This window comes from Physella acuta, unplaced genomic scaffold (assembly GCF_028476545.2).
Source record: "Physella acuta isolate Inbredline_101_S28 unplaced genomic scaffold, ASM2847654v3 ptg000061l, whole genome shotgun sequence".
Taxonomy (NCBI): domain Eukaryota; kingdom Metazoa; phylum Mollusca; class Gastropoda; family Physidae; genus Physella; species Physella acuta.
In genome coordinates, this window is record NW_026731581.1 from 321,482 (window position 1) to 336,945 (window position 15,464).

General features: G+C 34.2%; 1 protein-coding gene across 1 annotated transcript; it reads right to left on the reverse strand.

Moving 5' to 3' along the window:
* Positions 1-5,543: 5,543 nt before the first annotated feature.
* LOC131949191 (uncharacterized) lies at positions 5,544-15,464 on the reverse strand. Its single transcript, XM_059310983.1, has 10 exons — positions 15,304-15,464; positions 15,004-15,135; positions 14,724-14,888; positions 14,390-14,584; positions 13,638-13,871; positions 13,275-13,472; positions 7,108-7,248; positions 6,586-6,723; positions 6,217-6,405; positions 5,544-5,742 (listed from the first exon to the last, which is right to left on the reverse strand). Exons 1-10 carry the CDS (start codon positions 15,365-15,367, stop codon positions 5,582-5,584), a joined length of 1,617 nt encoding a protein of 538 aa, XP_059166966.1. The 5' UTR covers positions 15,368-15,464; the 3' UTR covers positions 5,544-5,581.

Sequence of the window (15,464 nt, forward strand, 5' to 3'; positions counted from 1 at the left end):
ATGGATACAGTGTTAATTTTATTTTTTTCCATTCAGATGTCGAGGCAGCATCGAGAGTATTTTGGTCGGAAGATGGTCAACAATTTCTATGCCACTGTGCGAACCAAATGTGCTCTAATGAGGGGGACTGTCAGCCTGGTTTTAGCTGTGATAGGGGATGGTTCGGGCCAAAATGTCAATATGGTGACTTCTTCATTAGTTCTGGTCTAAACATTCTTAATTAAAATGTTGACATATTTTTTTCAACAAGAAAGTGAAATATATATATATATATATATATATATATATATATATATATATATATATATATATATATATATATATATATATATCTTATATTGTTGCAGAGGATTTGGCAATCATGAGTACGTTAAACACGTCAGATTATTTTCAATTGACGGATGTCAACGATTCAACCTGTGTACCCAATATGACGTCACTGAAAATGGTGTGGGACGTGCCGTACGAATTTACTTGGATTCAGCTAACTCTAGAACCAGATGGTAATGTAACCTGAGACCAGTTAGTATTCCGGTGTGATATTTTGGTAGACGGGTGCGCTAGAGGGTTCAAGCTGGAATGCCTGGCATGTATTTTTGATGACACCAATGTCCATGTGATTATTAGTAAGGCAAAAAAAAAGAGGCGAACATTATATTAGTTTTTTGGACTCAGCACAAGTTGAAACCAAATTTTCAAAAACCCTTGATATCTTCCTGTGGTTAAAATAACCGCATACAGCCAATGGGTTCTTGTTTCGTTAGTACATGAATGTGGCTATCTTGTCATTCCCACAACTGTCCATACAGTAATAATTCCCGTGATGGTGTGTTCTCAATGGGCCTAACTATTGTCTGTTGTCCAGATCTCAAAACAAATTCTTGGCAGCTTGTGTATCATGTTTTACTCTTTATTCTAGGTTTTACTTACCCTAAATACACATGTCTACAACTAAGTGTATGTAATAAAACCCTTGTGTTTCAGGCGTGATTGACATTCTATAATTTATAACAGACACGTCAAAATTGTGTTGACATTTCTATTTTTAAATTTCAGAAGGCGGAGAAGCACAATTTTATGTTACCGATGGCCATAACTGTATGAATATAACACGAACCTATCCAAGTCGGAAAGAACTGTATGAATTCAACATAGACTTGTATTTTAACACAAACTCAAGGTCCGAAAGCCTTTCTATTATGTGGACTGGAGTCAGATCTGTGTGCTCATTGCACATTAGTGGTGGTACGTAGGCCTATATAATATATATATATATATATATATATATATATATATATATATATATATATATATATATATATATATATATATATATATATATTACTTGAGTTAGTGTCTATGTATATGTCCAATTGCTAAATTTCACAACTTTAAATGTATCCTGACAAAATTAGAAAAAAAATAATACCTAAAGGATGTACCTAACAGGTCGTAACGTGGCCCTGAATGAATCAGCCAGCCAATCCTCTACCTACCAACATAACTTCCCGTTCCCTGTCTCGCTGGAGGCTGCCAACGCTGTGGACAAACAACAGCGTGGAATCCAGCAGCTGTAGCCACACACAGAACGGAACTGGTCAGTTCTGACAAGTTGTGTTCACACACACCCTGGCGGTCAACAGATACGTCATCTACAACAGGAATCTTTTAGCAGGTGGCATTTATTTTAAATAAGTAAATAATCTAGTATACAATTAACCTTTTAGTTTTCGTCCAAGTTAAGAATAATATTTACTGTTAATTAATAAATGTGTGTGAAGCATGAATGATGATACAATAATGCTGAAGTTGAATTTTTTGTTGTTAATTCAATCCTTATTAAATACTACAGACTAAATAATCTATTTGAAATCAAATTTTTCTAGCCAATATACCCAATGCCTTATTTCACCATGTTTTAGAGAGACTCAAAGGTTTCACACTTGAAAGTGGCGAGGACGAATCCAACCCAGCCTTTACATACACCGACACAGAGGCACAGCCTAGGCAGATATACACCATCACGACACTAACCCAGCGGGATAGATACGTTAAAATTAAACCATTTGATGAGGCCACGTACCTCACACTGTGTGAGGTGCAGGTGTTTGGAGGTAAATTGAGATTTATTTCCCCGGAAGTTGCTATTTCTATCGATTACAAAACGATATCAATATGTTGTTATTTTGTGTAAACTACTTAGATACGATATGTAAAGCCGGCTGGTACGGCATGGGATGCAACCAACCATGTAGCTGTGCCCGGGGAAAATGCCACACAACAACAGGTGCTTGTCTAGAGGGCTGTGACCCTGGGGTCACTGGGGTCATCTGTACTCAAGGTACTTTATATGTTGTTTGTTAAAAAACATGGTCCTCCTATAATATAAGTGTATGCTTATATTGCTTTATCCTAAACTATAAAACCTAGAAAATATTTTTTATTACAAGATTTGAAACTACAAAATATTTATAATTACAACTAAAAATACAACTTTTTTTCTGTAAATGAAAGGCTGCCACTTTATCAATAAGGTCTAACCTTTCATATAATGTAACACCAAATATGTCAAACTGTCTCAGGTTGTCAAGACGGGACGTGGGGTCCTGGTTGTCAGGAAAGTTGTGACAGTTGGTGTATCAATGATACTTGTGACAGTCGGTGTATCAATAATACTTGTGACAGTCGGTGTATCAATAATACTTGTGACAGTGGGTGTATCAATAATACTTGTGACAGTCGGTGTATCAATGATACTTGTGACAGTCGATGTATCAATAATACTTGTGACAGTCGGTGTATCAATGATACTTGTGACAGTCGATGTATCAATAATACTTGTGACAGTCGGTGTATCAATGATACTTGTGACAGTCGATGTATCAATAATACTTGTGACAGTGGGTGTATCAATAATACTTGTGACAGTCGGTGTATCAATAATACTTGTGACAGATTCAACGGGTTGTGTTTACTTGGGAGTGATAGACCCACATGTGTTACAGGTTCATTGTACATTTAGGTCTTTTCTTTAGTTTACCACACTTTTTAAAATTCCTTATATATATATATATATATATATATATATATATATATATATATATATATATATATATATAAGAACCGATATTTCGGATATATTTATGAATTTCGTGAGTTTTTATTTCTATACTTTAAAAACTAATCATGTATTTAACTCGTATTGAGGAATAGTTAACGTTTTTTCAATAACATTGTAGGCCTATATGTATACATTTTAATCAAATAAAAACAAGCTTTGAAATTTTTCAACAAGTATAAATGTTTATTTTAATGTAATTTTTATCCCAGAACATTCCTTGTCTTGGTGTAGTGTATTAATAGCAGGTAGCGAAGGAGAGTTTTAAGAGGGGAAATCACTCTTCATGTCATCTTTAAAATACTCTCTACAGAGTTGCAGGACTCTATAGGCAGTTCCAAAAACAACGCTGCTACTATCGGGCTTTCTGTCGGTATTTCATCAGCGGTGGTGATTATCGTTATTGTCATTATAGCTATCATCTACCTCAAGAGAAAAAGAAAGCTGTCGAGAAAATCAGACCCAGGCCAACAAGTTTACGACCATTTTGATGCCGGCGCCCATGAACATCACGAATATAACCTGGTAGAATCTGACAGGAAACAAAAGGTGTCAGGTGACCAAGGTGACATGTCAACATACGATCAGATATGTGTCAGGGGCTCGTCTAAACACGTCTACAGTACGCCTATTAGAGTTGGTGAGTACAGATATACATAGTAGCTGGAAAATGCAGGCATACATACCATAGTAGAGGGTGAATACATAGTGCCTGGTGAAACACAGACTTAGTAGTTGATGAATACAATTATATATAAATGTATATATATATATATATATATATATATATATATATATATATATATATATATATATATATATATATATATATATATAGTAGCCGGCGAACACAAACTTATACATAGTAGTTGGGGGACTCAAGATATTTATACATAGTAGCTATACATACAGATATATACATAGAAGCTAGTAAATACACGTTTCATCAGCAATACCCAAATAATACATGTAGGCTTACTCGCATGTATAGCCAGTCACAATCGCCTTACACTATCTCGCATTAAACTACAACACTGTCTAATTTATTTCGGCCTAACCAACACCCAGCAAACTCTAATTATGTCACAGTAAACTTGCTACTAAACCTGTTTCACAACTCAACAAAACACATTGTAGCCAAGGTTGATCGGAGACTAGGATATCATTGGTAATGTTTGACAGAAAACGTTTTTCAATTAATGTACTTAAAGCTATATTTTCTTTATTAACATTTTCATCTTTACAAAAACAATAACAATGTCGTTTCCTTACTTTCACATTTTATACTTTGCATACAGAAAATGATTACGTCCATCCGAGTTCATGTACGCCAACACGACAAATGAAAGCCAAGAAAAACCTAACAACACAGTTTGCACCAATCATAACCCACTCAACAATGGCATCAAGTCTGTCAGTGAAACGTAACAAGTGGGAGAAGTGTTGAAGAAAATGACAATATTTAAATAGTTTCCTCATCGACATATGACTCCACATATATCCATGTACAACATGATTTTATTATAAATCGTAACTGCTTCCAGTTAATTCATCTATTACATCTACACCCAAGTCTTGAAGAGAAATGTTTCTTTCAGACTATTTTTCCTGTATTTCGTTTTGGGGGTGGGAGGTAGATGTTCTTCAAAGAATTACCCAAAAGAAAATCTGTTGACGATATATATATATATATATATATATATATATATATATATATATATATATATATATATAAATATATATATATATATATATATATATATATATATATATATATATATATATATATGCTTATGTTTTGTGTTCTGATATAACATAATTTATACAAATTTTTGTAAAAAGTATATTTAAAATCTATTTATAGTTATTATAAATGTTAAACTTTACTCCATTTTCTGTGAACAGTAATGGATTGATTAAAGCTTGTGGCTTTTTCTTCGTTTTATTCAAATTGTAAATGTGAGGCTATTTTATCCAACACTTCTAAACATTACATGTCAACATGGTGTGCGCCGTATAGCCCATTGACTCCAACATCAGATTGCTTCACTTTATGGATTTGCTTTCAAAAACAACATACTAAGCCGCAGTAGTTTGATTCTTGAGTTTTCTCTCTTAGATAGGTTGCTGTTCCCATCTAACAAGCCTCGTCTGACGGGGTTCCAATCCAGAACTTTTGGAGTATGTCGCATTTAAAGACAATTTATTCTTATAGTTTAAACACATAATTCAAACTGCTATTACGTAGAAACAATGTAATAAAATATACCAACAAAACTTTAAGTTAAATTATTAACTTCCCGAAAGTATCTAAAACAATTTATTATATATTGTAATCATATTTATGTATATTCTCGTATACCAGAAAACAGATTAAATAGGCTACATAATTAAAAAGCTGGTTGTAGGTGTCCAACTTGTAATTTTATTTTTACTACTATCAACATATAGACAATTTAACTGCTATTTTGTGAGGATTTCCTGATACTGTGTTCGCTGTTTTCCAATATCTTCAAAATCAACAGCGTCATAAACATTAGCACTTTCATTATGACCAACATTTAATTGTACTGGTCCCCCAATGTTTCTTGTCTCTGCTACTTCTTCATAGTTCCTGTTCTGCTCTGAAAAATATATTAACAGTTGGCAAAGCAAATTGCTTTTAGCTGAAGATACTTTAGTTAAAAATTAATTGATCGCAGCAATATCTTGAAAATAGAGGTTGTTTTTTTTTAAAGAGAATGGCATTAAGTTTGAATTAAACGTATTCGACCCAAAGCCATAATGTACTATATGCTAATGTACTTATTCTCTTGTATTATTAATGTGGCCGATTATGCCAACAAAGATACGTTTTCATAATTGAATACATAAGATAGAATTGTATTAACAGATATGTGTGATCAAATAGATTATATCTAAACACCATGTAAAGTTATGTTTAAGTTTCATATAATTTCTAGTTATGTAATGTTTTTGGGTTTTTTTTTAGTTTACTTCGCTCGACGAAATCATCGATCAAGACCTGTTATGTAAATGACATATCAACCAACCGCTACTTTAATTGATTTAATAAACAACGCAGATGCACTGTTTACCTGTTTGTTGCTTGCCTGTTGGAACAGTTTCCTCCCTTATTTGATAGGGTCCCAAATTTCTGCCTATGATCAACAACTTTAAACGATGTAAGATGGCTGTAATTATCACAATTACAATAGTTGTAAACACAACTCCAACTCCAATACCAATACCTATGCCATCAGCTCTTCCGTCAAAACAATGGAGTTCTATATGACAACATACATTTATATATTGTATATATGTATTATAACATAACATATGTGCTTACATTTTAACGTGATAGTGTTTATTTAGGCTACTCAATATCATTTAGACATAACTAAACACCTAAACGTAATACAGAAACACGCTGCGAGACAGGCGGATAAATATAGAACCCAAAATACCCTGTGTGCAAGCCGGAGGCTGATGAGCGTCTTTACATCCTTTATCACAGTCTCCATTAAACCTGTTACAGGTGTTGTCTATACAACGGTCATTACAGCTTTGGTTACAGCTGATGCCCCAGGTGTGTGGCTCACAGGCTGATCACAGCGAGATCAAAAATATAGTTTTTAATGTAGCATCTCAAAGACACCTGCTAAATGTGTATGTCCTTAATTAGAGTGTAATTGTAAACATTTCAAACTGAATAATTATATATGTGACCTCTCAACACAATAAAGGTGTATTCAGTAAATTTTAAAAGAGAGTTAGAAAATGATTATAAGATTTTTTTAAAAATCATTTTGAATTAATTTCATTGTGTGGGAGAGGATTGGCTACACATGTGGTATAATAAAAGTGGGGTGATCTTTTGAAAGATTACAAGTCATTACGAGGGTCATTTGATTCATTTTGTCATTCCAGAACTTGTACAACCAAAACTTATATGATGTTTAACGTTGAAAGTATAGTGGTGTATTTACCCTTTTGACAAGCCTCCCCATAGTACCCAGCCTTACAGCCAGAAGGACATCCTCCAGTAGCAACAAAACAAGCTTCGTCTGTAGCACAGTTACAAGTCTTCTCACATTCTAGGCCAAACTTGCCCCAATCACAGTTTGAATCTGAAAGTTTGTTTTATAGAAGTTGTCTGTTACTTTCAACTTTAATCTTTACGTCTATACTGTTGTCCTATATTCACAACAACCCTGTTGTATTAAAAGTCAGAGGTATTAGTTGCATTAATTAGTTTCAAACTATTCTGTCTAACTAATAGTAATTAATCTGTAAATATTGTGTAATTAGAAATATAACTCCTAAATAAATACATTTTACATAGCCACTCTTACCAAGGTTAGTGTGTTTCTTTTTACTAAATTTCGCCTATCTAACAAATAATATATTTTTACTTGATTATTTCATTTTTAAAATTGTGTAACGTAGATAAAAACATATTAAAGCTGTTGCACATAATCGCACTTTTTAATCAGTAAAAATTAAACATTTCTCTCTACCATTGGAAATTTGCTGTGTCGTGGTTTTACAAATTTTTAAAGCTCTGCACAAAAAATGCAATTAAGCATTTGACTCATGTAGTATTTAAGTACTAAAAGCAAAGCCCATTTGACAACAGTCACAAAAAGTGGGAACGACACAATCGTTAAAATCTGAAAAAAGTTTAATTTCATTTCCTATATTGGTACTTTTTGCTGTGTTCAACACGTATTTCTTTGTTCTTCTTAGACTTACTAAGACAATTATTATATTGGGCACATGAAGCTTGTTAGATAGGGACACAACTCATTTAGGGATTAAAACTCCAAAATCAGACAAGATTGTAGCCCCTTGTGCGACAGGTTTTTGTTCCGGTAGCTTCTGGAACAGAGGTTGGTACCAAAAGTATTGCTGGACTTTCCTTTAGAGCAGGGGTCTCCAAACTACGGCCCGGGGGCCGGATACGGCCGGCGAGGTCCTCTCATCCGGCCCGCGGCGATCTTTTTGTCCACTGAATAAAACGTTTGTTGGTGATGGCTGAGGAACTTTGCCCAGAAAAATCAAAGACATGCCTGGAATTAACTGGCCCCCCGAAATGAAATTTGATAGTTAATGCGGCCCTCGGACTGAAAAGTTTGGAGACCCCTGCTTTAGAGAATACTTCAGACAAGAGAGTAAACACGGTGCATGGGCAATACATGAACGCTTCATCTAATGCCCAGGTGCGCGACCTTCGAGTTGCACTTCAACGGGTGCATCCAACGTCACCAGAGGTCAGACAAGCCATAGTATTATCTACGTATTATATCTGTAATTTGAGATTATCTTATCTACAGTAAGTCTAGCATTAAAAAAATAATATTAGTTGGTACTGAAAAATTAACTATTTAAAAATTCAATTTTAGTACAACGTCGAGAGTGTGAAAACACAATATTAAAGTAGTGAAGGGAGTAGTTTCCTTTTATTTTTCACAGAGGCGTATCTAGGTTTTCGTTGTAGGGGGAGCGAAAAGAGCAACAAAATATATATATATATATATATATATATATATATATATATATATATATATATATATATATATATATATATATATATATATATATATTAACTAGCTGTATGTCATTACTTCGCTATGATGTAAAATAAATTAAAAGTAGCTCTCTGAAGAAATAAGAAAAAAAAACACACAATGTAGGCCGACAAAACAAAAATTGTATCAATCTAAACAAACAAAAAAATATATACACACACTACAACCAAAAACAATGAACGTAACACAAAGTTTTGTAATTCTTGTTACAAAAAATTCTTACATAATAATTCCTGGGAAATTATTTAAGACTTAACAGATCATTTTCGGGGGTGGGGGGTGGGTGGGTTCAACTTAATTCAACGCTGTCCGGTCACTTTAGCTCAATAATCCAACCCAGTGTATACCTTGCTGTGACATTAGTGTCGCTCTACACAATTGTGGTGGTGAGGTGTGTGTGTGTGTGGGAGGGAGATAACCAACTCAGAGTGACCATAGCGTCAGTTTTTAGATGACTGTTCTAAACATACATATATATTACACAAATATATATTACACAAATATATATTACAGAAATAGATTTAAATAAGTAGCAGCGGTATTATGACAATATTTTTTTTACAGAGGGGTTCATGGGGGAGGGGAGTTGTAACTGTTTCATATAATTTGTAATCGTAATCACTATCGTCCAAGCTGTAAGAATACTACTACTTCTTCGTGATGACGTTTTTGACCTTGTCAAAATGTCCCCACCACTACGCAGTTTGCTCATAAGTAAATTTAAATAGAGGTGCCACATCAGTTGTATTTGTTTCTGTATTGTAATTATTTAAAAATTAATCACATGATTCAAACTGTATATATAAAGTAATTATGCGTGAAGTTTTATGTATGTAAGCCCTGCTAGGGGGGGGGGGATACCTTAAAATCTATCTTACCCTTCCCTAGGCTTAACTAACTAATCTGTCCGGTCAGTGCAACCGTGGTAGAACCCACAGTGGTTAAACCTAACCTTAGTCTAAATAATAAGCTACTAAAATAAAACAAAAACTTTTAACAATTTAATAAAATTTATTGCATGGAACCAAAAGTTATAAAAGAAGAATAGATAAAAACTACCACAAAACAGAACCAAACGAAACAAACTTTTTACATCAAACAAAACATTACGTTTGACCATTTGCTGGTGTTGCACCGACTTATGATGTCTAGGATGGTCCAGGCCCTGACACACAGAAACCTCCCTTCATCCATTCTCGACATCCAAAAGTCCACACCAAACAAAACACTACGTAAAACCACTACGTACAATACGTTACGTACAATACATTACGTAGAAAACAATACGTACACAACAAACTTTTTACACCAAACAAAACAATTCATATATAACAAAACACCCAGCCAAGTTGCCCAAGCAACCTCACTCCACGCGTGCGGTGCGCCACGCAGAAACCTGACCCGACCTACATCTCGCCGCGGGTCAAAAAAAAAGGAAGAAAATCACTCCGAGCGGTCAATTTATAGTGACCGCTTCGGACGGAAGGGGACTCCGTGCCGTTCCCCATTGGACCACCATGCACTCCCAGATTCGCAACAAATAAAATAAATACAAAACAAATAATCCATTCACCCGCTCACATGTATAACATTTTCTAATTCAATTATTCGTAAGCAAATACATTATACAGTTGCCTTAAACGTAACACCCCTCTTGCCAAGTGGTACTACCCGTAGAGGTTTTTTAAACATTGCAATGCATCGTAATGGTTATTTTTAGAATGGCAAACTGATGCAGCTGTTAATACGTGTTGTAAACGTAGACACTACTAGACTAGTACAATAACGCTTAATTGCTGCATGAAAATAAATTTTGTGATTTACATAGATGTGCCGACCAAAAATATGTTTTTAACAAATATCATTGTTTAAAACTTTGTTTTTAAAAAGTTTCCCAAAAGGCGCCACTTTGCCGAAAATGGCCAGATGGGGAGCGACCGCTCCCCCTGCTCCCCCTTTGCGTACGCTACTGGAAGTAGAACTTAAAAGACTTTCAAGTTTGCCGTACGATACGAATATACATTCGAAACTTCTCTTGCAGAAAACTTTCATGAACACAACATAGAATGATAAGATGGACTAAAATGACATCCTACGTGAGAATATTTGATACAATACCATCGTGTACCCTTTTATCTAGCTAAATTCCTTAACATCATTTAAAATTTAGACAGACTACATTAGACAACGGTAATAGTAGATAAAAAAAATTCATAAAAACGTTTTAATAACAAGATTTTATGTAATAATGGACTAAAAAGAGAAAATAAACTCCTATTTAAATAACTATAAAGAAAAGCGTGGGTCACTTTAGTATCTATTGGATATATTTTCCTATTGTTAAGAAGACACCCACGCTTTTCTTTATAGTTATTTAAATAGTAGTCTATAATTTATTTTCTACTTTTTAGTCCATCTATCTTAATACTACTAAAAGTCAAGTTTGTTTGCATGTTTGAATATTTTTTTTTTGTTTGTTTGTTTGTTTGTCCGATCGAGTATTGTGATATGTTCGACTCTATCTGGAGAGCTGTAAAATAGTATGTAGGTAGAGAATAATTTTTTAATGCAGACAGACTGTTAATCACACATTTATTTAAAGACGTTAATTAATTTATTGATTTATTCATACGTAGAGTAACCCATTTTTTTTTTAAAATGTTAAAACATTGACTAAACTTTGTGGGAATAGTGACGTCACAAGTTTTTGTTTACTCTTTAGTACAATAAAATTGCGGCGTCTATCGAAGAAAATTGTGTTTCCATTCAAAAGTTTAACGCGTTCTAAATCTAATTTTCTGTCGGTCATAACTTTAACAATACGTCCGTTTGCTGTATTTATTACATTCCAACACTTATATCAATTTTCAACTGTCTTTTTTCATTTAGTTTTACAATAAATTTCTCTAGATCTAAAGATCAGCTGTCGAAGGAAAGTTATGAATCTAGCCTAGATCTAGCCTAGATCTAGGTCACTAGACTCAATGTAAATTCTAGATTTAGACTTAATGTAAATTCTACATCTAGAATCTATTTCAGGCCTTAATACATCTAGAATCTATTTCAGGCCTTAATTATTTTATATAAATCTTTGTTTGGCTAATTTAAGATAAAATTTAATTTGAAAGTTACTAGATTCTACTACTAGACTTAGATCTAGATCTATGCGCGGAGACTTAAAAGTATAGTATAAAAATTCATTTGTGACGTCACGAGTAAATAGCTAAGTTGGTAGCGTAGTCCGCTCTCATGCGGGTGGCACAGGTTCTAGACCAATATGTCAATGATATTTTTTTTCAATTTTTTTTTTTAGATGTGAATGATAAAGTTGCCTATCTGAACTTGGCAGGATACAGGGCAGGTGAAGTAGAGTTCATCTGTTTCTTTGTCCTAAGCATATGAAAGGATAGTGTGGTCAGAGACATGCTCGACTGGAATCGTTTTTTAAACGATAAAAACATGTTGTCTGAGACTTGGCGGGACACTGGGCAGGTGAAGTAGAGTTGAGTAGGTCATATGTGACGTCAGTATATGAAGGGATAGTCCGAAATCGGTGTTTTCGGTGTTTTTAAAAGATAAGAAACATATTTTTGAATGTGGGGTCTGTTTTTTGTGACGATAAGTGACACTGCAGTAGCGTAGCGAGGAGGGGGGGGCGGGAGGGGAGGTGGGGGGGGGGGAGTGGAGGCGGGGGGAGGGGAAGGGGGGGGCGGGGGGGGACATATGTTGGGGCGCCAAAATGGTTTGGAAAAATAAATTGAAAGGTTGAGGGGGGTTCAAATCGAAAGTTTGAGTAGGGGGGGGGGGGAGGTGCACATCAAAAGTTTTAGGGGGGGGTTGAAAATCGAATCTTGGGGGGGGGGTTAAAATCGAAAAGTTTGTCCCCGGGCGCCGGGAAGGGTCGCTATGCCTCTGAGTGACAGACGTGATGTTTTTTGATGGATGACCCCCGAAACCCACAGTTATCCAACGGATGACGGGTATTCTAGTTATTACATAAAAGCTTGTTATTAAAACGTTTTTTATGAATTTTTTTCAGTACTTTACATGTTTTTTTTTACAATAGAGTTAATGACTAAAAACCATTGCGCGTCTACTGAACGTGATGACGCAGCCATTGAACGTGATGGCGCAGCCATTGAACGAGATGACGCGTGTGGTGTGGTTGGATAGACATGCCTACTACTTCGGTCCAAATTTTAATTAATTCATAAAATAATTATTAGGCATCCAATTAAGTCAAATTTAGTTTCAGATTGCATTGACTTTATGTCTTGACCCACGTGCCAACTGTGAATCCTATCGGTCAAGTAAAACCAGTAGCGTAGCGAGGGGGGGGGGGCGTTTCGGTCTAGACAGACTGACGACAGACTGTCGACAGAGGGAGTGAGTTAAATAAAAGCTTGTTAAAATGTGAATTTTTTTAATAATTTATATGAGTCTCTGTGCTGTATGTTTGTTCTAAGGCATCAAGAAAGTTTGAGTCTTCCCTCTCTGCTGATATTTCTTTCAAAACTACAAATAAATGCTTATTATTAAAATAAATATATTAACTTTTTTTTTACCTCCAAACATTTCAACTTCACAGAGTGTAACAAATATTCCCCCTCCGTAATTATAAGTAGCTGTGATTCGTACAGACGTAGCCAGCACGGTTGTCATAGTAACTGTGTATAATGACTCCATCCCTGTTGATGTATCCTGATAGTTGAGAGTTCTTTCCCCTTGGTTGTATATTTCCAGTCTAAACTGATTTAATCGACCTAAATATTTATGATAATTATATATATATATATATATATATATATATATATATATATATATATATATATATATATATATATATATAAAATATATAATACATCTAAGTATACATCAATTTCAGTATGTACGTGTTAACAACTACAAATGGTATAGTATAAGTGTACCTGCATTCACGGACCATCTGTTATATAATACAATTCTATTCACGAAATTTTCCCATGCAAACATAACCCTCCAATACGGAGACCCATTCATCTCAGCCTCTGATGTATGAGAACAAGAGTAGTGATCCAATACACCATCGATGTTACCGTCTACAGCGTTCTGTGCACCAGACAGAGATTCGTTCATGTAAGTCGATGATTGGGATGTAGGCTGACGAAATGCTAGATTGCGACCTGTTTGATGATTGGTTAAATAAACAATAGCAACGATTCACTATATAATGTTGTACTGTATCAGAGTAATTTTCTTTCTTTGCTGGTAGATAGTTTTCTTTACTAAAGATTATTAAAAACGTCCAAAGAAAAAAAAATGAAACCAATCTCCACAGCAGGTTTTACGATGTTTGATTAAAACATGCTGATTGAATAGCTTATTTTTAAATTATACGTGAGCAACCTTTACATAATAATATATATACATTTATAATTGTTTTTAAATCGTTTCGAAATTCAAGATAAGTACACACGTTTTTAAATAAGGAGTAAAAAGAGTTTCTTTTATTTCATTTAAAATTTATAAAGTTTTGATTGTTATATAGGAAATATAAATCACATTCATTAAAAATATTTTAGACACACATTTCAAAAATTTAAAACATAGCTACTAAATATACGAATATATGTATATTTATATGTGTAGGCTATAAAAACAATTTCATTTAAGCTTTTACAGACAGTCTACAGTTACAGACCTCCACTAACATAGAGCGAACAAATTGTGATGGGTTTGTTCCATGTCAACTTGAGAGCATTTGTTGTTTGGTTCATATCACACCAGACGTCCGTTGTCCTGTTGTTGACTACGTTGGTGTTTAGTTTGTTGCAGGGGATTGTCCAGTCGGGTGTGTTGTTCTTGAACGTTAGGCTAAAGCTGTCTTTGTTACTGCCTATCATGTGTGGAGGTGAGAACAAACAGTAAGAGCTGTTGTAATTATTACTTAAATTCCATGTGTCGTCAAATGTAACAGACGAGCTAAAGAAATTCTTTAATTAAAAAAAAACATAGAAAATAATGTTTCGCCTTACCTCCATCTTGTACTGTAAATCTCAACCATGTAAACAAATAAGACTTGTCAAATGCTACTGAGAGTGAGTTTGTCACATTGACACAAGTGTCGTCTCTACCATCATACAACTTATATCTGTCTGCCACATCGACACTCACTGTGTAATTATCATTCAGAAGATTTTCTGAAACATAGATGAGAAGAGCTTAAACTACAGCGTAAATATTTTTAAATGTAAATTATAATTTACACTAAAACTGGTTTGCATGCATTTGACAAAAATTTCAAACACAACTCACGGTACTGACAGGCAGGACCAAACCACCATGTAGAACACTGACCATCTGGACATGGTGTGTGACCTCCACATTGTCCAGTGACACAGTTACACTTGTAGGTGTTTGAGTTGGTCGACCATGTTGGTAGTGAATCTAGTGTTAAAAATACAGAATTTAGCATGACAAGTTACCATCAGGGATGTACACTAAAATATTATTTATTCACACAGACATATATATATATATATATATATATATATATATATATATATATATATATATATATATATATATATATATATATATATACTTAAGACTTACCGGATATAATTCTAAAATCAAAGCTGGCCAGAACAACGATACATATTTTTACTTTGATATTCATTTTTAGAAATAATTATATTTATGAGAGTAACTGAAGTTAAAATTATTCTCATATAGATCCATGATATACTCCGTGCCACCTATAAAACAGGCTAATA